Source organism: Podarcis tiliguerta, assembly GCF_965153285.1.
Source record: "Podarcis tiliguerta genome assembly, chromosome: 6".
NCBI lineage: Eukaryota > Metazoa > Chordata > Lepidosauria > Squamata > Lacertidae > Podarcis > Podarcis tiliguerta.
The window spans coordinates 42,410,790-42,438,225 of NC_139539.1; the positions used below are offsets into that span (position 1 = coordinate 42,410,790).

The 27,436-nt window shown below is 44.1% G+C and overlaps 2 protein-coding genes across 3 annotated transcripts; one reads left to right on the plus strand and one right to left on the minus strand.

The window, feature by feature from the left end:
* Window positions 1-502: 502 nt before the first annotated feature.
* On the minus strand, window positions 503-10,701 carry BYSL (bystin like). The gene is made up of 7 exons (XM_083445575.1): window positions 10,347-10,701; window positions 8,398-8,560; window positions 6,208-6,346; window positions 5,662-5,795; window positions 3,841-4,001; window positions 2,778-2,880; window positions 503-2,317 (listed from the first exon to the last, which is right to left on the minus strand). Exons 1-7 carry the CDS (start codon window positions 10,684-10,686, stop codon window positions 1,969-1,971), a joined length of 1,389 nt encoding a protein of 462 aa, XP_083301701.1. The 5' UTR covers window positions 10,687-10,701; the 3' UTR covers window positions 503-1,968.
* Window positions 10,702-11,322: 621 nt separating this feature from the next.
* MED20 (mediator complex subunit 20) lies at window positions 11,323-27,223 on the plus strand. 2 transcript variants are annotated; one of them, XM_083445939.1, is made up of 4 exons: window positions 11,323-12,216; window positions 15,530-15,684; window positions 18,937-19,190; window positions 22,375-27,223. In XM_083445939.1, the coding sequence occupies exons 1-4, from the start codon at window positions 12,203-12,205 to the stop codon at window positions 22,588-22,590; spliced, it is 639 nt and encodes a 212-aa protein (XP_083302065.1). In that variant the 5' UTR covers window positions 11,323-12,202; the 3' UTR covers window positions 22,591-27,223. The 2 variants fall into 2 exon arrangements, with proteins under 2 accessions (XP_083302065.1, XP_083302066.1); XM_083445940.1 differs by having other exon boundaries at window positions 11,806-12,216; window positions 18,942-19,190; window positions 22,375-23,454.
* Window positions 27,224-27,436: the final 213 nt, after the last annotated feature.

Sequence of the window (27,436 nt, forward strand, 5' to 3'; positions counted from 1 at the left end):
GCCAGACCACTGGCTGCCAATTAATTTCTGGGCCCAATTCAAAGTGCTGGTTTTGACATATAGCGCCTTAAAACAGCTCAGGATTGCAATACCTCAAGGACTGCCTCTCCCCACATGAACCAACCTGGGATTCTTGTGATCATCATCTGAGGCCCTTCTTCATGTTTCCCCTCCACGAAAGGTCCAGAAGGTGGCAGTACAAGAACGGGCCTTTTCTGTGGTGGCTCCCCATTTGTGGAATGCTGTCCCCATGGAGGTTCGCCTGGTGTCTTCATTACACATTTTTTGGTGCCAGATCAAAACCTTTCTCTCTAAACAGGCCTTTATCTGATTAGCATTCCATGGCCTTTTAAATGTGTTTGTGAGAGCAGGATTATTGGCTTGCTTTTGTTTTATTATGTATTTTGTGTTCTCCTTGTGTATTTTTCTATTGTGAACTGGCCTGTGCTCTTTGGATGAAGGACAATATACAAATTTAATTAATAACTTTTCTGAAAAAAGGTTGCTGGTTACTCAGATATTTATTCTGGGCATTGTGTGTAATTTCAAACTTAGGCACCTCATTTGGGTTTATATACCAGCAGTATGGGCATTAACCAAGCTCTAGCATGCCTTTATTTTTAGAGCTGTACTATGAATAGCCTTAGAAACCCAGAAAGCCAAAAATCTAACCTTCAAATGTATAAATACCCAGTTGACAGATTTAGCTATGAACATTTACCTAGAGAAAGAGACGAGAATATGGGGTGCTCAGCTGCAGTAACCTGATGACATACATGATGGCTGCTGCTTATATGGGAAAACAATAGGAAGAGCATCAAATTAACAGAGGATGGGACAGCAGGGACTCGGTGCATCTCATTTGGCAATGGCAAACTTGTTCCAGGGGTCCAAGTCTTCCTCAGCCAGTCTAGCTATGTGGGGGTTGAGCAGCCCAACCCCAACACCTGAGGTGACTTCATATCATCACAAAAGATCCCTGGAGCATCTCTCTATTCCAGTGCTGGAGACAGCCCAGCTCAGAGGCAGCATACAAGCCTCAGGCAAGTTGTGCTGAGCTGGGTGTAAGATGGTTTTCCAAAGACTTGTTCAGAGAAACAGCTTAGGCCTAGCTCAAGGTTGGGGAGCCTATGGCCCTCTAGATGTAGCTGGACTACAACTCCCACCATACACGGCAATTTGCAACATTGGCTGGAGCAAATGGGATGTGGGGATTCCTACAACATCTGGAGGGCCAGAGGCTTCCCACCCCAATGCAGTTTTCCCCAACTGACAACCAGGAAAGGCAAGTGGACGGCCAGTTCGGGAGTTTATGGCTTTCAGGCACAATGTGTGGCACGGGTTGTGTCACCCTCAAAAGCAACGCAGCCCACATTCATCACAGAAGGGTCAACCCAACAGCCCCTGCGAGACCAGCAGCAACATGCCAGATGCCACCTCTGAGCCAAACCGGCCAGAAAGGCTGGATACAGCTCATGGGCCACCAAGACTGGTCCCCCCTGCTGTAAAAGGGTAAGATTCTTGACTACCAGTATTTCCATTGGAGGCCAGATCCTACAGAGCAATGACAACCCCCTGCAGTTGGTAGATGCTCTTTCCTCCCTACTAATCTGCAGCTCAACAGTTTATCTCCCTGCTGTTGATCAGCATCCACCAGGACCTCAAAAGGGGCAAGTAGTCACTGCAGCCCTTTAACAGCAGCTCTATCGCAAAAAGGGGGACCCATTTCTCATGGAAGGGATGCTGGTTTCTAATCACCATGTATGCATGTTGAGTCAAAAGGGGGCAGAGGGCTTACAAATACTTTCAACCCTGCATAAATAAGGCTTCTGTGGATCAAAGCAGTGAGGGTACAAACCCTATTTGTTCAGCAGCGTGCTGTAGCTTCAAGTTCAAACCAGCAGCTGCCTTTGACTCAGAAGTTCTGCTGTGATCACAATCTGTGGAGTCCCCCTTCCCATCCTCCGTTCACTCCATTGCCACTGGCTGCATCCCCTCCACATCCCGGCACTTGGAGTTCACTAGCTCCCTGCGGATCTCTGGAGAGATCTGGGGGTGGCTGTGAAACTTCAGCAGCTCTAAGAGGGCTTCTTTCTGCTCTGAGGACAGGTCCTCTTTGTATCGCTGGGCAAAGGTCAGGAGGCACTGGTGCCAGAGGACAGGCAGGGTGCGTCGGTCCGTCCGGAAGGCGAGGAAGTGAAAGACCAGGGCATCCACCACGCGGAAAGGCAAGGCGTACTTCTTGTCAATGAGCAGGCGGAGAAAGATGCTATTGGCGCCACTGTACTCCATCTCAGCAATCTTTAGCATAGCAGCCCTGTGGGGGTGGAGGAGGGGAAGAAAAGCAGGAGGAGCAAATGAAGCTTTGTTGCAGGTCCACATCAATGGATGACCCTCCATTCATGAAAGCCAAGGGAAGAGAAAAAGTGACACAAGGAAATTGCCACAGTTTAGTTAAGTACTGTCTGGCAGGTTCCTTTGATAGTCACACTGCCCAGCTACAAGCGTGGGTTCAGAATACAATCTGTAATGGGGAAGCCCATGCAGGCTTAGGAAGACTTTCCCCAAGACAGCAAAGGTGTTTCTGACCCCCCCCCCGGGGGGGGGGGGAGAGAGATGCATGGGAGAAAAGGCAGGAAAGTCTATCCAGTCCTACCATTCCAGAGTGGCTGGGGAAACACAGCCAGACGGGTGGGGTATAAATAATAAAATTATTTATTATTGCTATCATTAGTGCAATTTCCCTTCCACCTCAAAATTAGCCTCTCTCTTCTTACCCGGAGTGAAGGACAGGGATGGAGCACTTGGTGAGGATGCTGCCCACAATGATGGCTTCTCGAAGTGTGCATGTTCCTGACTCACATATGGGGAGGAGGATCCCTGGGGAGATGAGGAGCATCATATAGTCATCTCTTATACAGACACAGAAAGTGTTTCATCAAAGGCTAAAACTATTTTTTAAGGGGGGGGGGAACATTCAGTTCTTTCACGTCTAGAGGAACCTTTCGCATCTAAGAATATGCAACACACACATACCACACTAACAACACCTCTGCACAGTTCAGTATTATTTATCAATAAAATCAAGTTTAAGAATAATTCACCAACCCCAGAAGCAGCTTCCCCTTGAGGCTTTCCTCCTCTCCTGTCTTACATCTGGGACTGGAGCCTGTCAGAGAGAAAACTGCCAACTTGGGGGGATGGGGACAGGACTGAGCAGTCAGGTTGGTAATGATTTCACTCATAATTCCATTCTGTATTTGGGGTTGAAAATGCATACAGTGGTGCCCCGCAAGACGAATGCCTCGGAAGACAAAAAACTCGCAAGACGAAAGAGTTTTCCATTTTCTGAGTTGCTTCGCAAGACGGATTTCCCTATGGGCTTGGATCGCAAGACGAAACGTCTTGCACCTATTTTTTTTAAACCGCCAATGCATTCCTATGGGAAACCGTCAATACACATTGGTGCTTCGCAAGACAAAAAAACTCGTAGAACGAAAAAACTCACAGAATGAATTAATTTCGTCTTGCGGGGCACCACTGTATTTATCAAGTGCATATTTTGATAATTTTCAGCTACCGTGAATTGTGTTCCAGAGGCAGCAAAGCTTCCAAATGCCAGCTGCTGGAAACCACAGGAGGGGAGAGGGCTCTTGGGTTGAGATTCTGCTTGAGGGTTTCTTTCAGGCCTCTGGGTAGCCACTGTGAGAACAGGATGCTGGACCCGATGGGTCGTTGACCTGATCCAGCAGGCACTTGTGTTATTATAGCAAAATATATGAACCCCTGGATAAACCTCATTTCCATGTATTCGTCCTCCAAGGTCAACTTTCCACTCACCTTTGAACCAGGCTCCAGGTTTGAACAAGGCCTTCTTCAACGCCATGTAAAGATGGAAGTTGAGGCGCTTATATTCAGCAATGTCATCTCTGACTCGCGGGAGAAGCACCAGATTGTAGAACCTCTGGGCCATCCTCTCTTTGAGGTTAGAGGAAAAGATCCTAGGGAAAGGAACAAAGGCATTTGGGGAGAGAGGGTGGAAATGGAGAAAAAGAGAAGCAACCTGAGTTAGGATAGTTGGAGAACTGGTCAACTTCCCTCCTTGTGCTTGCATTATGCAACCCATGTATTACTGCAGCATTCCACCTTGCCACCCCCACCCCCCATCTTGACTTTATACTTCAAGCTTTTGCGGCTGCGGAATCATTTTTATTTATCTACACGTTTCTATGCTGCCTTTTCAACCTAACCCTTCACAGTTTTGGTTCCTCTTTACCAAATAGAGTGGCAAATTACAACGGTATAAAATAAAAATACAATCCGAAACAAGGATAGCAGCACACACAAAAAGCCAGATCCTTAAATTATTTTGTTCTCATAAAAAAGAAAAGAGATGTCCATGCAAGATATATCAGAGTCAGGCAACTAGCCATGCACCACCAACACCAATTCCTAATGGCTTATGTGTAAGAGGAGATTCGTTTTAGGAATGGCCTGTGTCTTTCGCCAGAGCTGCACACTGCACTGTGTATCACCAAAGAGGAAGAGGAACCAAAGTTCTCTCTCCGAGAGAACACGGAACAAGCATCAGATGCATTTACACTTGTGGCTTCCTCCCAGGGCCCACTGTGTTGTATCTTAAGAGCTCTGGGTGCTAATGCTCTGTTTTAGGTCCTCCTGGCTGAAAGAGATGGTGCTAGAAAGGTCTCCCCTCCCCATTATACTTTACTGAAATGCATAGATAACATACACAATATACCAAGATGAAAACAATCGTGTACTAATAATCTTAAATTAAATTTATGCAATCTCTTTTTTCCTATCTTTTTGCTAACATAGAATAGACTTCCTATCATTTCTCGATGCATATAAACTTTCTGGGAATGAATGTACTTATTATTACCTTACTCTTTCTGTACTTTCTAATACTTTCTTACAACAATTCGTACCTTTCTGCTAGTTTCTTAACAGTTCGTTTAGACAAGGGTCATTCAAACGCTGCCACAGATAGAAAGGTCATTTTTTAATCAGACATTGCATATTCTCTTTGTTCCTGCTTGGATACGCTTTGTCAAATAACAGGTTTCTTTTTACAAGAGGAGCCTCATCAACTGCAATACTGGGCAGGAGTAGTTGAGTAGATGGGAGGAGGGGTGCTGGTGGTGAGATCAAAGCAACCTGACTGCTCACACACTGGGGAGTGGAGCAGGGGGCAGAATCTGATCTCGTGCCCAGGAATATGATGGGGGGGTTTTCCACTTCTGAAAAGCAGCAAACTTAAGCACAGGGTGATGTGTATGTGCATGCATTAAAAAGTGAAGTGTAGTGCTACGATCCCCAAATGAAAGAAAAGGAGCTATTAGAAATATAAACACGAATTGCTCTGTAATCAATCCACACATTTACTTTTCCCATGTGTAGGTCAGTGATATTGCAGAAATAAGTATCAGTATTATTGAAACAAGGACTTTCATTTCTGTAGGTCATTGAACATAAGGACTCATCTGCTGCATAGTGCTGTATTTTGGCTATTCGACCTACTGCAGGATGAGCAGAGCAAAAAGCAAGAATCAGAGGAATTGTGGCAGCTCATGGGATGGGGCAGGATGAAACCTTCAAGACAACACATTATTCCCTGCAGTGTCATAGATGGAGTCCTACCTTGTTGCCTGGTACATGGCAGCTGCTGTCCACGTTTCAGGCTCTGTGATATACAGGATCTGCTCCCAGTTGGACAAGGCTGGGATGATCTTGAATGCTTTAGGCAGTTTCCCACTCCTATATTTTGACAGCACCTGAAAAAGAAATGGGGGGGGGGGTGAATGACAGGAAGACAAAGCTACTTTATTCCAGGGTTTATACCCATTGTTTAAGAGATCTTCAGTGAATGTATTTTAAGAAGCATTCAGATAGGATATTCTGAGTTTTCCGCATACTAGCAAAATCTGTACCAGTTTATCAGCATGGAAACAAATTCTAGTTAATATTCATACGTATAATGCATCATCTTAACCTATAGTGCCAGTATGGAAACATAGCCATTAGCTGTTCCCCACCCACACCGATCATGCTATGGGTGGTAAATCAGAGCAAGCAAAGAGTTGCCCTAAACTAAGATTTCTAAACGCTGCAGCAGCTGGACTAAGTCCAACTTGATGTGTGCAGAAGTACACACACCTATTTGCACAGAAGTAGCATTACTCTTACTTCTTTGACACCCTTGTAGACTTCCAGAACACGGGGATTAAGCTGTGGCATGGGCCGACCAGATATTTCGGACATCACAGTTTCCACCTCTGTCTGCTTCTCAGTGATCTTCTCCATGATAATGTCTGCCAAGGTGCGCCTAATGGGTATCCAGAGGAAACAATATGGATCAGGGAACTTAGAAAGCTCATTGGCAAATCAAAGCAGCAGAGGCAACAATAAGATTGATTCCCAGCCTAGCGTTTAACAGGGGAGACGAAGTTTCCACATGTGATATCCCTTGCTCACATGGCTACCCACCTTTGCTAAGTGAACTGTCTGCCATACGGGTACTGTTCAGTGAAAAAGGCTGCTGTGCAATACAAATAAGACTGAAGGTGGCAACAGGCATCTGCTGAGGAACAAGATCTTGGGGTTCTAGCTCAATGAAGATATTGACAACAAGAATGGGCAGCTATCAAAAGTTTTAAAGGTTAAATTAAAATTTCAATTCACAAAAATAGCATGATGCCAAAAGAGAGGTGTCAGCCCAAATCTATTTTGCATGAAGAAATTCTAACTTGGGTAAGTCATATGAGGGCCATAGGTTCCTGCTCTGCATTCCAATCTTGGAGAAAGGAAACTGGGTCATTACTGGGCATGCCAAACAGATGGGCTGAAAATTGGGCTTCCTGCTATTCGTGCAGTATCAAAGACGGCATGCCTAAAATAATAACTAAAGCACCATCTGCTGGTTAAAACAAAAACAAAAACAGAATTGAAAAGTATCCTTGGGTGCTAGCTTGCTTTACTTATTGCTGAGAATCTGATGAAATCATGCCAGTTCCATAAGCAAAGCAGTGCCAGAATTCTTAGATGAGATATTGTGTTAAGGGTCAGTTCACACATAAAAGTATCACTGTAATACTAAATGGCTTCTACTCAATTGTTCCCTTCTCTGCATACATTAGCAAAAATGTGCAGATAGTCCGATATAGAAAAACACAAGGTACCTAGTCACCTGGGGGCCTAAAAAAATCAAATATTTTTCCTGTACACAGCTTGACAACAAGTTTTAATTCCCCTTCATAAGACTGCAGTTGTTGCCGGGATGTCACTGGCTTCAGAAAGCAGCACCAAGATCTGCTGTGTGTACAGAGACTACCAGCTTAAGTGGAACTCTATCAGAGGTGGGCAACCTTTGCCCCTCCAGATGTTGCTGAACTACAACTCCAATCATCCCTGGCCATTGGCCATGCTTTCTGGGGCTGATGGAAACTGCAGTACAGCAACTTCTGGAGAGTCAAAGTTTCTCCACTCATGGACTATCTGCATGTACTACAGGCACATACAACACCACAAATGATCATAAGGAAGGAAAACAACCACTGTGAAACTCTCTCATATTCTCTTTCTTCACTCAGAACCCTCTCAGGTATAACCAATACAAAATAGGGACTTGCACCCAGGGCTCATTGAAGTGATGAAACTCAGGGTGGGGGGTGGAGGTAAAACCATACAGCAAAGATAACTTAGTCATCTAGAAGCCTAACAATTTCAAATAGTTTTACAGTCCTGTACACAGTTCAACGAGCGTTAATCCCCTTCCAGAAAGGAAATGGTTCACAATTAATTTTACATTGGATAACTGTCATAGAAGAAGTAGGACATTACACATTCTTAAAAACTGTATAAATGAGAATGGACAAGGGGGTAAGGGAAAGAGTATACATACATCTTCCCTACCAGATGGCTGTCCAACAACACAGCCTAATTCAAGCTCAATTCACTCAGAGACAAAAACATTAACAGCCTTACTCCACATATGGTCACCCAGGCACTTTTACAAGTCCCACACAATGTCCATTCTGTGCTTGTAGGTACTTCCGTCTTGAAATTTTGGTTCCTTACACTATGGAACTCCCTGCCCATTGACATTAAGCAAGTACCTTCTCTGTATAGTGATTTATCACCTGCTAAAAACATTTATGTTTAGGGAAGCCTACCCAGACATGTAAAGTTGACATGTATAATGTGTATGTATATGTGTGTGTGTGTGTGTGTGTGTGTGTATCTGCTGATATGATTTCTATTTTTGTTTGTCAACTTGCTTTCCATGTCTAACTTTTTACCACTAAGCAATCTATAAATACTACAACATAAAAAATAAAGTCTAAGCAACTGCCAGGATTTGAGCACTCCAGTGTTTACCTCAGTGGTGGATTCTTGTTCATGAACATCTCAATGGCTTTTTCATCCTCTGGATTCACAGTTACCTCATCACAATACTCTCCCTTCCCCATGGCTGCAGCTTGCTCCAGTGTTGGCCATTCATCATCATCTGTATCTGAATCTCTGTCCTTTGAGGCAGGTCCTGGAAAGAGTAGAACAAATACAGGTTTGTTATCAGAATAAATAAATCCTGGCTTAGTGGTAGAGCGTCTGCCCTGGTTTGATATTTGGCATCACTAAATAAGGCTGGGAATGTCCCCTGTCAGAAACCCTAGACAGCCACTGCCAGTTGCTGTCAAAAATACTGAGCAAGATGGAACAATGGTCTCTTAGTACAATACAGCTTCCTATGCAGCTATTTCTTTCAGGTCTCGGAAACTTAACAAAAAAGAATTATAACTATAACACGTGGAACCTGCAACAAAGCACTTAAGTATGAAATGCTCCTTCTTCAAATATCTAAAGGGCTGTCACATGGAAGATGGAGCAAGTTCGTTTTCTCCTGCTCTGGAGGGTAAACCTCAAACCAATATCCAACTCTATTCCAAAAATTATCTGTTTCCCATTCTCTCGTCACTTTTTTCTGTTCCTCCCCCAACCAAGTGGGTTAGCATTTTCTGGCCACTAAGCACTGCCTATTGGGTTTGTCTACAGGCCTCCCAGAGCTTTATAAGCTACAACTTCCACCAGCCCCATCTATGATAAATAAATAAATAAATAAAATAATAATAATAATAATAATTTATTATTTATGTCACGCCCAGCCACTCTGGGCAGCTTCCAACAAAATATTAAAAATACAGTAAAACATCAGACATTAATTGTGTCCAGAGGAGGGCAACCAAAATGGTCAAAGGCCTGGAAACGATGCCTTATGAGGAACGGCTAAGGGAGCTGGGCATGTTTAGCCTGGAGAAGAGGAGGTTAAGGGGTGATATGATAGCCATGTTCAAATATATAAAAGGATGTCACATAGAGGAGGGAGAAAGGTTGTTTTCTGCTGCTCCAGAGAAGCGGACACGGAGCAATGGATCCAAACTACAAGAAAGAAGATTCCACCTAAACATTAGGAAGAACTTCCTGACAGTAAGAGCTGTTTGACAGTGGAATTTGCTGCCAAGGAGTGTGGTGGAGTCTCCTTCTTTGGAGGTCTTTAAGCAGAGGCTTGACAACCATATGTCAGGAGTGCTCTGATGGTGTTTCCTGCTTGGCAGGGGGTTGGACTCGATGGCCCTTGTGTCCTCTTCCAACTCTATGATTCTATGCTTGTGGATTCCAGCTTTCCTAAACAGGGCTGCCTTCAGATGTCTTCCAAAAGTCAGATACAGTGGACACTCAGGTTGCAAATGTGATCCATGTGGGATGCACGTTTGCAACCCGCAGCAGCACATCTGCGGGTTGCGATTCGGTGCTTCTGTCACGCGCAAAGCGCGATTTAGCACTTCTGTGCATGTGCGACCGCTGAAACCCAGAAGTAACCCATTATGGTACTTCCAGGTTTCGGCAGTCCGTAACCCAAAAAAACACAACCTGAAGCGTCTGTAACCCGAGGTATGACTGCAGTTGTTTATTTCCTTGACATCTGTTGGGAGGGCGTTCCACAGGGTGGGCGCCACTACGGAGAAGACCCTTTGCCTGGTTCCCTGCAACCTCACTTCTCGCAGTGAAGGAATCAGCAAAAGACCCTCGGAGGAGGACCTCAGTGTCCCGGCTGAATGATAGGGGTGGAGACGCTCCTTCAGGGATAGCATAGCAAGAGCAGATGTTGCAGCCCAGCGACACCTGGAGGGAACCAAGCGGGGCTGGCGCTCAGAGAGGGGTCCTTCCCAGCCCCACTTTGGAGTTAAGCAAAGCAAGTGACCCCCCCCGCCCCCTCTGAGCTGCGGCCCAGCAAAGAAGAGACCCCGGCGAGCCCACGCGACGCTCACCCAGGACGGTGGTCTTCGCCTTCTCGGGCTCGCCTGCGCCCGCGGCGCCGTGCTCGGCCTCCAGCTCCTCTTGCTGGATCCGAGCCTGTTCCAGGATCCTCCGGGAGAGCTTCTCGTCCACGTACTCGTCCTCGCCGCCGCCATGCTTCCCCGCTTTGCCCCGGCGCTTCACCCTCGTCACGGGCTTCACGGAGTCGCCCTGGAGGATCTGCTCGGCCAGCGGAACGGACGCCGCCTTCGCCGCCCCGCCGGAGCCCCTCGAGCGCTTCACCTTCGGCATGGTGCCCCCCGCAGCTGAAGAGCCGGCACACGTGTGAGGAGGGGCAGTTGCAAAGCGCATGCGCGCTCGTGGGAAACCCTTCCCACTACAGAGCTATGAATGCAGAGAGACGCGTCGTTGCCCGGATAGGGGGTTTCCAGGCTCCCGTTGAACTCTACAGCAGAGATTCTTGCGGCATCCCCAGCTATTGAGGCATAGTAAGCCTCACTGCTTATGGCGAAAGCTGACGGTCAAATAAATTGTGTTAGTCTCCTTTGGTGGTGAGAGAGGTTGGGCTTGGAACACAAGCGAATAGTAAATAGCACAAGCGACGCTGACACAAAACCTCACACATACATTAAGTAGAATAGAAGGATTGCCACCCCACCCCACCCCACCCCCACTCACCATGCCCCCCTTCACCTCTTTCCCCCTTTTCTTCCTAATGTAACACTAATGTCTCAACAGATTAAACTGATCTGTAGAAAATGTAACTTGAAAAAAGAGACATTGCACATACTTTTGAAAACCAATAAATCTTTAATATAAAAATATGTTTTTTTTAAAAAAATACAAATAAATACTGTGTTATTCTTTAAGTGAGTCTTTGTGAGTTTGCCTAAGTGTGGGCCACCCCTCTTAGTTTCTGCTCAGAGAAGCCATTTTAAAATGCCCCTCGGGGCCGGAAGTGACAGCTGCCCATAGCAATCAATGGCGGAATCCCGGGATCTCGCGCTGGCGGCGCTGCGCTGTCTGCTCTGGGGCAAATGGCCGCGGCAAAGTCGGGCGTGCTTTCCCTTGCTGATGGAGAGCTTATTTGGTGCATCCTCCCCCTCAAAGGAAAATCCCCCATATGAATCACTCTGCCTGTTCAAACTTCCGTGGCGATGCAGCCCCCTGTCCTCACACTACAGATCCATGCTTCAAGCCAAGGCGGAGAAAACACATGCCATCCACAACAGCTCTGTGGTGTTGACGTTGGGGGCTTGACAACAACCCTGCGATGTAGGAATACTCCCAGTGTAGGTGGGGTGTGAAGCTGGAGCGCATGGCAACAACACAACCCTGAAATATCATCGCAGGTTAGAGCTGGCGCTGAAACTGGTTTGGCTTTGCAGACCAAAATCCCACATACTACGGTTTATAGCTGTAGCGCTTATTTATTACATTTTTAAATTAAAAAATAAAAATCCGTCTTTTTTCCACCGTGGGGGGTTTCCTTCTGGTCCCATTTCATCCAGGTACTGATCCAGACCCGGATCTCCATCTGGCAGGATGGCTTCATAGATGCCCATTGCTCCTCTCTGGACGATGCTTCTGCATTACCTGCTTGGAGCACCAGGTGGCTGGTTCTGGATGGGGCCTTTCTCAGCTCGGTTGCATCACTTCCTTTTGGCTTTCTTCTGTGAGAGCGTGGAAGGCGAGGCTGTTTCTTCGTCCCTGTTCCGGCAAGGAGGTTCCTGTGCAGACGCCCCGAAGACCATTCTCTGCACGCATTTAAAAGGGCAAGAGGGAAGCGCCTTGGAACCGCGATCGATCTTTCTTTCTTTTTCTTTTGCAAGGACTACCCCAGTCTCTCTTGGAGGCCGTCGGAAGCATGGGAGTCACCTGGTACGGCATTTTGACTCGGGTATTGATTCATTTGCAGAATGCTGCCGCAGAGTTTGTAGCAGGTTGATGGTGCTTGGGAGACGATCAGTAGCCGAAAAGACTTCGAAAAGGAGTTGGGGAAGGATAGGTTTTAGAACTGTAACGTGTGAACACGCGAACGGCGGGTTTTGTAGTAGAATTGGGTTACCGGCGCTTTAAAGACAAGGCGAGTCAAGATGCTCGTGAAGCAGCAGCAGCGGGAGGCAGGGTTGTTCAAATAGATGCAATTGCCGTTGAGACGCCTTCCGCAGCGGGGAGGGTATAGGTAGGTGACCTGGCTGTGTGAACGAATTGCGTGTCTCCGCAAACTGGGGGTTGTTGCAATAGCCGAGGCAGTTGCCTGATTATGAGAGAGGAGATCAGTTTGTGTCATTCAGGCTGAGAAGATGAAGGACGCAGAGAGTCAGGATTCTGCGAGCTGATCTCATGTCATCATCCTTGGGTGGATGCAACAACAACAACAACAACAACAACAACAATAATAATAATAATAATAATAATAAAATAAATAATTTATTTATACCCCACCCATCTGGCTGAGTTTCCCCAGCCACTCTGGGCGGCTTCCAATTGAGTGTTAAAAACAATAGAGCATATTGACATTAGAGGCTGGATGCAGGCAAGCATGTGCTTGCTGGTACCACCACAGCTTCACCGCATCCCTTCCCTGGATTCAATAATAATAATACCCTGCCCATCTGGCTAGGTTGCCCCATTAGCAACACATCCTCTAAACCTAGGTGGAAACTCAAGGCAGGAGATAAAAAGGGAGAAGACAATTGACAATGAAGTCTTAACAAAGGGCCATGTGGGATCTGGTCAATTATTGCTGTTGACTTACCCTTAGATATATAAATTACAGATTTTTTGTATTTTATTGCAAGTCCACCTTTCTTCCAATGTGGCAAGTGCTGTTTGTTAGTGGTAAACACAGTTCTCTTCCCCCATTTTATCCCTGTGAGAATCCAGAGAGTCCAGTATTACGGGCATAGCAATCCAAGCCTCCTTGAAGTTCTGGGAAAGGGCTGAGCTGGATCCAAAAACAGCCCCACTGCCATCACATGACAGAATTGAGCCTGATTGCTGGCTAGCTTCAGGCTGCCACAGCAAGTTGCCCCCTTCTTTCCCCCACCTGCTTGAGGGGGACAGGCACTGGTTGTGGTTTGGATTGCACCCTAATTCATTTAAAATAGCTAGCCTTTCCACACTAGTTTACAGGAGAATGATGTAAAAATATAGACAGCAATAAAAAATATTTAAAATATACATATTGAAGCAGCTAGTGCCACAACTGGGGGCTGTTGGCTTGTTGTTGATTCATTTCAGGGCCTTCTCAGTGGCAGCTCCCCACCTGTGAAATGCCCTCCCTCATTATTGATTTTTAGGAGGAATTTGAAAAGATTCCTCTTTACTGAGCCAATGGATGGCTGAAAGATACTGTTCCTGGAAATCCTGAAATCATTAGCTGAGATAATACTATTGTTTTTAAACTATTTTTAGAAAAACTAGAACGTTTTTTACTTTTTAAAAATAATTTTCATGACAGTGTTTTCATGATACTGTTGCTGCACTGAGCTTCTTTTCATGTAAGGGCAGGACCACTGGAGAGTTACAGTGCCAGATGTGGCTTTAGAGACCGATAAGGGAGAGACATGTTTTATCGCAGGTGGGGCAGATGAAGGCATCTGGATTTGCTGCTAAAGGGGCACCATGGTGTTTCTTCTCTCTGCGTTCCTCCCAGTGGTACATAAAGGAAAAACAAACCAAATGCAACACATCAGTCTCAAAAACTAGTAAATATAAACAACAAGAGCATCCTTATGCTATCTATGATGAAAAGCTCTTTCAAAATAAAACCGTTTTACCTTGGGACCAACATTAGCAAAAAAAGAGAGGTGTCAAGCAAATATTTCTTCCTCAACCTGGGCATATGCTCATGAGAAGGTCTTGTCTATGCTTCAAAGTTGGGGCTCTCAGATAGGCCCTTGTGTGATAATCTTAGTAAATGGGCAGGTTCAAAACAAAGAAAAAACACTGTGTACCTTATTTCTCTTCTAACAACCTGTACCCGCCATACAACATTTTTTAAATGGTAAAAATCGTGCTATGCTAAATGTATGTTTCTTCACTAATACACCATTACAAGTGTGTGTGTGTGTGTACGTCTACCAGCTTTGACAACCAACTGAATAAATTATTGTCAATGTGTTTAGTTTTGCGCCTCATTGCCAGTGATACCTAGTGCATGGCACATTCAAGGTGTGTAGGAAAACATCTGAAGCAAGCAGATTTTGTCTGGTCTACCTCACTCTCAGTCTCATTCAAATTCTTTATACAGCCTTGCAAATAACATCATAAAAGTTATCAGGCCATAAATGTTTACTCACACACTTGCAGTACCTCAGTTACTTGTGGCATATCAACACAGCCAGTGGGAGAACAGCAACTCGCTTCTAGTTTCCAGTCTGTCTTCCTAGTTGTAACTATTGCAAGTAACTGTTAATAAGTCTGTATTTGTAGTTACAAAATGCTCTTGGTTATAAAGCAGATTCCACACAGTATGATAATTTTTGTGGCTTGAGTTAACACTCCACACTCTTCCATGTCAGTTTAGCCTATATACATAAGTCCCCATTTATTAATTATTTGAGTTTTTGAAAGTGGCTTTAGATAAATTATGTGATAGTCTACAAAAACCAGGTATGTCTCCCACACTATTGAAACTTAGATGGTAAGCCTCTCGGGGCAGAGAATTTTTTGTGTTTATTTACTTGTTTATCACTGCCCATGAAACATCCCAGAGCAGTTAGCAATTAAAAATAGATATACAGTGGTACCTCGGGTTAAGAACTTAATTTGTTCTTGAAGTCTGTTCTTAACCTGAAACTGTTCTTAACCTGAAGTACCACTTTAGCTAATGGGACCTCCTGCTGCTGCTGCACCGCTGCTGCACGATTTCTGTTCTCATCCTGAAGCAAAGTTCTTAACCCCGAAGTAATATTTCTGGGTTAGCGGAGTCTGTAACCTGAAGCGTCTGTAGCCTGAAGCATATGTAACCCGAGGTTCCACTGTAATAACAACATAAATTTGTTTTTACTATAATCTACTTTGCAAAGGGGTCATATGCACTGGTAGTGCTATGTTAATATTGACAATAAAGATGTTACAAACATGGGCTTCCTTGGGTAGCATATAATGAACTAAAGTACATAGTGGCTGTGATCAATGAGGTTTTTTGTTGTTGTTGTTGTTGAAATCCTTTCTCCTGTATTAGTGTTTCCCAGATGCCAGTGACGGAGGGGAAGAGTGTCCAGCAAACAGTTGAAATTTTAACAAGAAAGCTTGAGCTGCTTGGAGCAGAGAAACAGGGAACCTTTTGTGTAGACTGCGAAACGTACCACACTGCACCCTCCACAATGGGCAATCAAGGTAAGCATTTAATTTCCTACAATTTAAATCTACAGCAGGTCAAACCGCCACTGTTCATTCTCTTCTTTATTTACCAAAAAGGATTTGAGCCCTTAACACGGGTGCACCCATTTTAGTGTTTATGCAAGCAGCAACAACCCACCCTCAAGAATCTCCATATTTCCCCCCACCCCCAAGGATGGAAAAGCTTAATTAATTCTCCTCTCACATACCATGTAGCTGATACAGTGGCCTTAACTGCATTTTCCTAAATAAATACATAAATCCAACACATCCAGAGGCTGGCTAACAGTCCTGGACTACACTGCAGGGGTGTCATACATTACTCCTCTCTCCCCCCCCACCCCGCAAAAAGAAAAAAAAGTATGACAGCACAGGAGTACTTTGCAGGGCTGTAACTCATGCTTTCTCAAACACAGTATCTAGCCCCTGTAACATCGATATACTAATGATTGATTTTATTTGTGTTTGTATTAGCAGGGTATTTTTTAAAAAATATATACACATACTCCGAAAAATATCAGTTTTGGCATTAAACTGAACCTGTGTCAGAAAGAACATAAACTCCTGTCTTTGCTGCTATCTTTTGCAACCATCACTTCTCTACTAAGGAATATCGAGAACATCACTTTCATATGAACCACTTTCTTCTCCATTGTAGGAATTTAGAGAGAAAAATTTAAAGTGGCCCAGGAAGTCCTAAAAATGGCCCAGGAAGTCCCTTCACTGGGCAATGAAGGAAGGACTTTGGGGGTCTTCTCTTCAAGTTGTATGAATCTAAATTTCTCTCTAGCACTCAGCGATCACAGTGGGTTCATATCTCACAAAGCAATGGGTTTTGAATGACACCCATACATTTTGCTTTATAATATTTGTTCTAAAAGGGATCAAGACTTACTTAAAAAACTAAAATCTCATGTACCCACTGTCCACTGGCTTTGGGCTGGTATGGATGTACCTCTTTGCGCACACACACCCTTTTCAGCATCCTTGCTTGTTCCATTGACTGCAATTCAATGGACCTTTGCATCATTAGTCAGGATCCAACCCACTAGCATTAAGCACTTTTAGCATCATCAGATAAACCCTGCAAGTAAGTCTTTGAAAGAAACTTTTACACCAAAACTTGTTGACAAATGAACATTTCAGCAATGTTTGTGTCTTCCAAATGACAAATGATTGATTCAAGGTTCCATTAATCTAAGCAAAACATATTTTACAAGCTATGTGATGCTTGTTAGACCTGAATTAAATTCATCTGGAAGATAATTAGCGGAGCTGAGGTTTTACAGAGCCAGATTTCCTGAAGGAACTTGGAAACGTTCAGTGTATTCCTCATCACCCTGGAATATGGCTCAGGGAGTTTGCTGTTCTGGATTGCCAGCAAATGTTCTTTGCCACTTTCTCCTAATTATTTTTCCCTCTAGATGTCAGCAGTGTGCTTGGGCGCCCATCCTTTTGCCTCAGGTTCATAAACATGGCTTGATCTATGGTTGCTAGCATGGAGATACATATATTTCTGCTGTTCCTCAGTAGGGCTTGAATCAATGCCCTACTCCTAGCTTTCACTAAGCACATTAAAACTGTGGAGGAAAAACAGCAAAACACCACTAGAGCTGTACTGTAAGCATATCTGGGAGTAAGCCCTATTAAACCTAGTGACAGTGAGCATCTGAATTAAAAATAGATCGGATTAGGCTGCCTGTATAACTACTAGTTTAATCTGGAGAGAAACCCTGCAGTGATTTTTTAAAGAGGTATTTCTAAAGCCTCATTTAGATTAGTTATAAAGATGCATCTTATTTGGAATCCTAAAACAGTTGCAGCACAGGGGACTGTTGTATCAGTTGCTAACACATCATTGTATTTGCCTTAAAAAACAACAACAACCCATACCAACTTACATTACAGACATTAAAATCAGATATAAAAACAGACCAGAATGAAGTCTAAAATCACATCCATTCCAAACATATATAAAAGACAAGTCTAATACAACCCACACCACTCAAAACTGGAAAGAAATAGGCCACAAATATACCCCAAATCCTGCAAATTCGGGACCAAAAGCATCGTTTCTGTCTGGTACAATTCCCACTGGTATAGTAGGACCAACGTTTGCTATTACTGAATTGATCCATTGATCAAATCCATTCATTTTAAAGGGGATTGCCAAACTTTCTCTGGAGTGTAACAGAGATGCAGATCTTAGTGCTTAATGTCTACTTGGGCATGGCTACAATGCAGGGCTGGCTAGTCTGTGGGCTGGATCCAGCCTAGCAAGCCGCAGGAAGTGGCTTCCCAGCCCCTACAACTTGGTCTTTGACTCCAAGTTGAGTTGGGAAGACAAAACATTCTATGTGCTCTTTAGAGGTGACGTTGAGGGCAGTATTTCCCCCACCCCTCCCACTCCAGTGGTAGGGGAAGGATTGGAAGCACTGTACGTATTTTGTTCCTTACCGAAGTACCACGGAGTTCTAAAAGGCAGCATTTTCCCCTGCTGTCCCTGACCTACCAGAGGTGGACAGGGAAGAGTGGGCTCTCCTGGTGAAGGACTTCTTCCTGTCCTCCTGCCCTAGGGCTGCCATACGTCTGGATCTTCCCTGGGTTTGTCCAAAAAAAGTTCAACAACTTTCAGGGTGTCCTGGTTTTTACTTTTTGAAATGTGGCAACCCTATTCTGTCCCCAACCCTCTGGAGCTGACTTTGAAGGTACATGGGGAGCCAAAGATCATGGAGGAGGAGACCAGAGAGGGAGAAGATGCTCTATTGTGTGTGCAGAAGTCCATTGTGCCAATAGAGCTGCCACACTTGATACAATCCCAGGTCTTGTGTTCCTTGTGCTCTGCATAGTACTGTGCCACAATAGATTCATTAGGCTTCTGAAGATTTTTGCAGTGACTGTTGTAGTTCAAATTATAGTCGAACCCCTCTTCTCTCCATCTTGTAAAAGAATGTTGTTGAGTGTACTTTTGTAAGGAGGTTAAGCGGATGTGTATCTGAAGTATATAGAAATAACAAATGCTCATTTATCTCAAGATCGTGGTTCTTTAAGTAAAATAACATTGATTGTGTTTTGCTAGCCTGGAAAAGCCATTCAGCGACCAGCGCGACGTAGAGATTCTGTAACCGCCCCAGTGGTTGTCAAGCAGCAAAGAGACAAAGGGAAATGTAACAGATGTTTCATTTTAAAGCATCTTAAGAGGGAAGGAATAACAACCTTGAGGTGAAAGTAATGCTGCTCTTGTTTCAGGGCAGGCTGCCAAGCTGATGTATGTGATGCACAATTCTGAATATCCCCTCAGCTGCTTCGCTCTCTTTGAAAATGGTCCTTGCCTCATAGCGGATGCCAACTTTGACGTGCTGATGGTGAAGCTGAAAGGCTTCTTTCAGAATGCCAAAGGGAACAAGATAGAGAGCCGGGGAACCCGGTACCAGTACTGCGATTTCTTGGTGAAGATTGGCACTGTTACCATGGGGCCCAGCGCCCGTGGTATATCTGTGGAGGTAAGGATGCTCCTCAAACGGGGGGGAAGTCAGCATATGAGGTAATATATTACATGGCTCCAGCTCAGGACAGGTTTAGCAAACAGTTTACTGAATCAGGAAACGTATCTAATAAGTATATAGGAGGTGAGACGGTCTTCGTGGGCCTTTGAGGTGGTGTGGACTGCATGCTAACTGGGGCTCTTGGGAGCTGGAATCCAACAACATCTGGAGTGCCACACGTTCCCCAGTCCTTCCATAGGACATAACAGTACCTGGTTTCTCCCCTCAGAGCCTAAAGCTTGGTGTGCACACAGGCAGGGCACCAGGGTGGTCCAGAGTTCATGAAACCTACACAAACCCTTCCCATATCCCCCGCCCCACCCCACTTTGGTTAAGGGGTTGTATCTCAAAAAGGGAGTTGCTATGTTGTACTCAATTTTTTCTCCACACGTGCTGAGAAGTCTTTCTTTCCCTTCATGATCTTTTATCTCTGTGCAAAGCCGTGACTATTTCAACCTGAGGGTCCACAAGTTGGTTGATTTTCTTGGCACACAGGCTTTGAAAGAAGTGATCCCGTTACAATGAGCTTACTAAGCACCACTTGTAGCACATTAGCTGTGTAACTGTTCTCCATAGAGTGTTTTGTAGGCATTGTATAACATGAGCTTTTTAGGGGGCGAATATATACCTAGTTCATGAAAAATGAAAACTGGATGGATGGATGGGCAATTCTTGGCAGAGCAGATTCAGACAGCTGACAGCTCGAGGTCACTGAGCTCTTTCAGTTGAGGGAAAGCCTGGTGTCATTGGGGCGACATCCTTGGGCAGTTGTCAGTGCCCCAGCAGAGTCCACTGCTGCTTTTCCTCAAGATGTTTTAAAAAGCTAATGCATACCAGTGCTAACGTGGAGTTTACGATATACGATATCTTTATTGTCATTGTCCCATACAGAACAATGAAATTGAAAATTATGGCAGTGCCACTGAAGTTGAGTAGCCTTGGAGTAGTGTAATGGTGTGTGTGTGTGTGTGTGTGTGTGTGTGTGTGGCTGTTTTTACACTGCTAGATTCAGAATTTGCCATTTCTATCTCTGATGCCATTAGGGGCTATCACTGGGGCAAGTGGAGCAAGGTGCCATCAATATGCTGGTGACGCTCAGCTCTCGTTGTCCATAGCATTAAAAGCAAGAGGCAGTGAAGATTCTGGGCCAGTGTCTGGATGCAATGGTGGGCTGAATGAGAGGGCATAAGATGAGACTGAATCCTAGCAAGAAAGGCTCTGTGGGCGAGTGGTTTTTGTGTCTAAGAAGCTGGTCCATTGCCTGCTACAGATGGGGTTGCACTCCCTCTGAAGGAGCAGGTATGTAACCTTGTCCTTGGTGGCAAAGAGGGCAGACAGCTGCAACCATTCCTGCACTGGGTCATCTTGGTAACTTCAAGGCTGCACTACTTAAATACATTCTACATGGGGTTTCCCTTGTGCTTGGTCCAGAAACTGCCATTAACGCAGAATGCTACAACAGAATTGTTGACAGGAGAGTCTCTTGGCATATTACACCTGTGCTCAAAGTGTAATCCATTTGTTAGAATGGAGGTTGTGTTACTAATTAAACTTTGGCTCAGCAATCCAGACAGGTCTTTAAATTTCAACAATTTAAAAAAGTATTATCAAAGACCTAATCCTTTTTACAGATGAAACTTTTTCCTGTGAACAGGATGTGCTGTCTTTGGTTCTGAACTAATCAAAGTGCATTTGAGAGGGTGTAATTCACAAATTATATTTGAGTTGTTTATGCTGATTTACAGTGGTATCTCGGGTTACAGCTTCAGGTTACAGACTCCACTAACCCAGAAATAGTACCTTGGGTTAAGAACATTGCTTCAGGATGAGAATAGAAATTGCACGGTGTCAGCAGCGGGAACCCCCATTAGCTAAAGTGGTACCTCAGGTTAAGAACAGTTTCAGGTTAAGAACGGACCTCCAGAACGAATTAAGTTCTTAACCCGAGGTACCACTGTATAGGCATGGTTTTGATTTTTAAACAAGGCTAATCCAATGCCTATGGAGAACTGAATGGGTAGTGGTTATCAAGCTCTGAACATAGACCTACGTACACAAACCTACACAAAGTTTTTCTTTTGGATTTGTAGCGTTAAACCTTTGTTGTGCAATGAATGCTAATTAAAACAAATTACAAGGTGGCCTTGTTGATCTCAGCCAAAGACATGATCCAGTGATCAGAACCAAAGGCATACGCTTGAAAAGCTGAGACTTTCATATTGCTACGGTACCTAGTACTTATTTGCTGTGTCACTTTGTCAATTACCTAGGCATTGCAGTGATATTGTATAGATACTACTTCCACCTCTGGGTTCAGTAATTGTCTCTAATCAGCTGAGAGCTGTGTCTCCATCTGCTGAGGATGAACAGTAAAATCCTAGAGGGAGGTAACTTTACTGGCAATTCCTCAGCTTTGGAACCGTTTCTCCCCACCCCCAAGAGGTTTGCCAAAGCCTGGATTTGATCAGAACCCAGAATTAATACAACATTTGTGACATGAGCAAAAGTTTTGTGACTTTGGCTAATTTTAGTCCTACGCTTTTTTATAATAATAAAAAATTGCTATGAGTCAGAAAGAAGGGGGTTGCTTTATAATATTCACACTTCCAGTATTCTGGACTCCACCCCAAAAAGGCACTGAATTTGCCCTTGCTTTTGGCATTTATTCTAATCTTGCAGTGATAAGCCCATACAAGCTTAAGGGTTGTAGCCAGTGCTGCCTGACCAGCGTTCTGTTTGCACAGTGGGAGTTCCCTTTCCTCACACTATGCGATTCCAAAATCTATTCTGGAGCACCCCGCAACCATATGGAGCAGATTTTGAGGGTACACGGGTGGGGGCTGCAACGGAGAGGAAATTTCCATAGTACAAATAGAAATCTGCTGTTTGAACGAAACAGCAGTGTTTGATACGACCCTAAATAGAGCTAGAATCTGAGAGTGTCTGCTTGAAAGTTCTCAAGCGCCTCAGGATTTTCGCAATCTCCATTAACCCCCAGCAATCTTTCTTGCAAAAAATGGGTGAGCCTCTCCACTGCTACTAAACATAATGCTTTTTGAGAGGTTGGGATGGAATCGTAACTGCCCGCTGGAGAGTTCTTGTTGGCTGCTGGCTGCTTCAGAGCTTTTGTTTCTGTTGCCAGGTGGAATACTGTCCGTGTGTGGTGGCCAACGACTGCTGGAACCTGTTAATGGAGTTCATGCAAAGCTTCATGGGAAGCCACGCTCCCGGAATCCCTTCTGTGTTTGGCAATAAGCACGACAGCATCTACAGCTCGGCTGACACAATGGTCCAGTACATGGAACTCTTCAACAAGATTCGCAAGCAGCAGCAGGGGCCTGTCGCAGGAATCAGATGAGGAAAGCTTCGTAAGGCCTTATTTCACGGGAGCAATCAGTTTGCTGAATAGTCGGTTGAAATTGCAGTTCCATCCCAGTAGTCCAGATCGCAATTGTTTCCCATTAAATCAATGCAGTCTGTCTCCCTAAGAGAGGTAGAATTAATTCTGTCTCATCTCAAACCTCCAGGGGTATGCCTCTCTTATAATAATGGCATACTTTGCCTTAGACTGCTATCTCAGAGATCTGCCTCCCACTCTTGAAGCAAGATTCCTGCCCCTGAGTGGAAACTGGAGGAAAACAATCATCTTGAAGGAGCACAGGTTGAAATTGCATAGAAATAGGAGAATGGGCTTTGGGGGTCCTTAATTTCATTGACTGGCTACGAGTGAATATGAAATTTCTATGAGAGTGAAAATATGTTAATATGGCTTTTATTAAAGGAACTTTAATTTAGCATATTAATGTTGTAGATGTTATCTATTTTATAGATTTTATCCTATAATTTGCAGGAGATTTATATTTTGGGTTGAAATGTAAAATCTCATTGAAGCAAGCAAGATAAATTATCTGTTGGCCTATCTGTGTTTAAGTTATTGGCATCTCACTATCTTCAAAAAGCATTTGAGAGGAATAAAATGTTTGGGCTTTAGGTTCATTTCACTGAAGTCTTAGGGCTTAATTCTTCTGCCTTCTTGACTAATGTTTTCTGCTGGAACAGATAAAAGCCCTGACAGTGCAAAACTTGTACAGAGCAAGATTTCAGTCAAAATCACCAAGGCATCATTATCTTTTGAAGATGATATAAAAAAAAATGCATACCTTGAAAGTTCTCAAAAATATTAAGAATGATGCTTATTAAAGAAGCTAACATGTTCACCTTATTTTATTTGTTTGTGTTTTAAAACTTATTTGTTATGTTTTGTTACTTCTACAGTTTGTTGTGTTTACTGCATTTAAAGCTTCCCAAATTAAAAGAAGAAAAAACTAATCTAGGACCCTCTCTTCTTTATTAATGGAGTCCAAATCTTGATAAAGAATTTGGATTGGCTGTGTAAACCTCCCCCCCCCCAGCTTTACAATTGCCTCCCCCTTCACCCTGACCTATTTGTGTATTAGCCTGGTATTGTGCTATTCTGTGTAGTAGCAACAGGCTGTAGGCTTCAGCCCCAGGATCTTTGTAATAGTGTGCAGGTAAGGAAACATTGTACCAGTGCTCCAGTAATGAAAATTTGTGCCACCTTTGTGCTGAGATAGCAATACATTTGGTACTGTTGGGCTGGTGCTGTTGAAACCACTATACAGCATATGACGATTGTGCATGGCACTGGGGGGGGGGGGGGAGCAGAAGGCAGAGTAGGAGTTATTTGTGGCAAATGAGTGGTTATCATAAGGACTATGGGAGCATTTCTGCCCATTAACATTGACATTCTTGCCCTGAAATGTGTTGACGGGGAAGCGGAGTAATTTTTTGGGGAAAGCATATTTTGCTTTAATTTTTGTAGGGAGCATAGAGCCAGTCAGAGTACCAACCACCCTTGGTGATCCAAAACACATTTTGAGGAAAAAGGGATGTGCCTTGTGTAAGTGCAGGCAGTTTTGGTTCACAGATCACACTAAGCCCAAACATGGCTTACTGCACTCCCAGAGTGGAGGTGACAGCCATTTTGCCTTAGCTTAGTGTGGCATGGAAGTAAAAAAAGACCTGAGGAGGAGCCAAGTCTGGCTTAGTGTGTTTTCTGTAACTGGGGCCATGGTTCAGCTCTCTGCCCAACTAGCCACAATCTGTAAACCAAGAGCAAACCTTGGATAGAGCTCCTGATTAGTGAGGAGAATGTCTTACTACAAGCTTGAGGTCAGATGATGCAGTAAGTCAAACCTTGGCCTAACTCGGTGCAGCTTGACAGTAAAAGAGACTGGGGAAGAGAAAAGCAGCTATGAGGTCCTAATAATAATAGTTTATTATTTATACCCCTCCCATCTGGCTGGGTTACCCCAGCCACTCTGGGAGGCTCCCAACAGAATATTAAAAACACGATAAAGCACCAAACATTAAAAACTTCCCTAAATAAGCCATACATTCCCTGATAAGCCATACTTTGGCTTACTATGACATGCAAATCAGGCTGCTGTGTGCATAATGTGGCATATGGCACAGCGGGAGGCGGGGGGGGGGGGGAGAGAGAAGCCCAGAATGTGGTTTGCCATAGTGATTCCTTGTTTTTCAATACAGCACTGGAAAAATCAAACACTTCTCTTTCCTTCGCCCCAACTTAACTGAGTGAAGAGTGCATGGTAGCAACTGCTTTTCATTTCTGCCCATATATGGATTCTGCTGCAAGTTCAAAATGTAAACTCTGAAAATGTAGTGCCTTTACTGCATGTGAGGCAGAATGTTTAATTTACAGGATTGGAAGGGGACTTTTTTGGAGAGTCAGAGGGGGAAATGCTGTATTCCTGGTCTGAACAAAATGCAAATAGTACTTTTTGGATCCAGGTGCATTGAATTGTATGTTAACCTTTCTCCCAACTTATGTGCAGATTGATCATTTAAAAGAAAGCTATTGTTAATCAGAATTTGCATTTGGGCAAAGTTGTAAAAATTATATAAAACATCTATTCTGAAAAAAGAAAGTTATAAGTTTGACTGGAGAATATTTACTTTGACTTGCAGCACTAATTATATTTGATCCATTGACCTCTAGCTGCTAGGAAACATTAGAACTATACAAATAATAAGGAAATACAATGATCACTGTTATTCACTGCCTACAAAGAAATTCTGCCAAAGCTATTAATTACATATGATTTTTATTGGTAGGCAATCATTTCTTAAGCCTGCATATCTAAACATTAAGGCACTTAGAAAAGCTTCTTGGTATTTTCAATCCAATCCATTGGCTATGAGCCCAGAAAGATCTGACAAGTTGATTCATAACATGTGCGGAAAATGGTTTGTACTGCAAGTAAATTTAACATATTAATAACCAAATTGAACCTGATCTATGAACTATACTTCATTTGACTTTAATAAGTTTTGATTCCCATGCTTACTGATTAACTGCAGTGGGTAAGTTCAAGGCTCAGACCTTTGGCTTGTTGATGTTCTGCCTTTTAAAGGAGTTAACATAAGCCTCTGTTCTAAAATGTGTTTGCGTGGGGAGGGAGGGAGGAGAAACATTAGCTTCTGTGAGATGGGCTTGGGCGATGTATCGATATATCGCCCAGGACCAGTATGAGGAGTTGGTTTCACTCAGTGGTATATCACCGCTTCTGAGTCCCTCTGCTAGCAGCGCAACTTCATCCAGGGGGTGCTGCTAGCAGAGGGACTCAGAAGAGCGGTGGTTTCACCAGTGATATACCGCTGAGTGAAAAAGACTTCGCAGTCTGCCCTCATACGGGGCAGAGGGAGAGACAAGCTGCATTTAACGGAGCCCCCAGTCCGGCGCTGGCTTGCCAAAGCCGGCAGTGGGGTGGGGGCTCTGTGAAACCGTCCCGTCCCCCCATCAGAGCAACCACGACGCTTCAACAGTACCGTATTGCTCAGCTGGGGGGGGGGGGGCTTTTTCTACACAACAGCTGCACGAAGCCTGATGCTACTGTGGCGCCGCATCGCTCAGATGGGTGGAAGAAGCCTCCCCCCACCCCATCTGAGCAATCTGATGCTGTTGAGGCATCAGGGCTCGCTCAGCTGGGGGGAGGGAGAGCCCCCCCCCCCAGCTGAGTAGCAGCCTGGGCCAGCTGCATTGGCCCTAGCCTGCGAGGCACTGGGGTGAAAGGGCCCCAGCTCTGGTGGCGAAAGGTGCGGCACTTTCACCCTGCGTCTACCTGGCTGGGGCCAACGCAGCTTGTTTCAACATCGTGGTATTGCACCAAACCGCAATGTGGCTGGTGAAACATCACAATGTTTAACATCTAACACCGCCCAGCAGTACTATAAGTGTTATGAATAAGCCAGAATGTGTAGGATTGGGACCTTACTTGTCAAAAATCAAGCTTTCTCACCAAGCTGGTTTTTGTAAATAAACACCAAGGGACGCATTCAGCTACATCAGAGTTTGGAAGTGTCTGAAGAAAGCAGATTTATATACCCACATGTATTTATTTAAAAGCATTTCTAAACCACTTCATGTTTTTAAAATCTCGTTAAGTGTGTACTGTGAGGGAACATGATAGCAAATCTTCAAATACCTGAAGGGCTGTCACATAGGAAAGGGTAAAGGTGTGGTTTCTGCTATGCTAGAACACAGCACAATATCTAATGGGACTTCAGCTAGAGGATGGCTTACCTAAGTGCTTTTCTACTCTTAAGATTCTGCTTGTACCCAGACTTCTAGTCATATTTAAATGAATGCTTAAATAAATAAATAAATAAATAAATAAATAAGCAAGCAAGCTTTTTATAAGAAATATAACAAACTTGCAGACCATCCTAGTGTCCCTGTCTTCCAGGGACAGTCTTAGATTTGATCCAAGGTCCCTATTTTCACTGGAAAAATGTTGGAGGATATGGACTTATCCGATACCTGAGCCATCTGAAGGCAGTCCTGCATAGGGAAGGGTTTTTTTTAATGTTTAATGTTTTATTATGTTTTTATATATATTGGAAGCCACCCAGAGTGGCAGGGTATAAATAAAATTATGATGATGATGATGATGATGGAATGGGCTGTTGCTATTTTCACTGGAGAAACATTGGAAGGTATGAAATTGCCAGATGATCTTTGTGAGGCTATATAATCAACACAGGAATAGAGAAACTGTATTTTATTCAAGGCCTTGACCCGAGTTGGTAACCAAGTTTACAGCTAGCATTATTTTGGCAGATTTCAGGCAAGGGTTACTAATTAATGTTCATATCCAAGC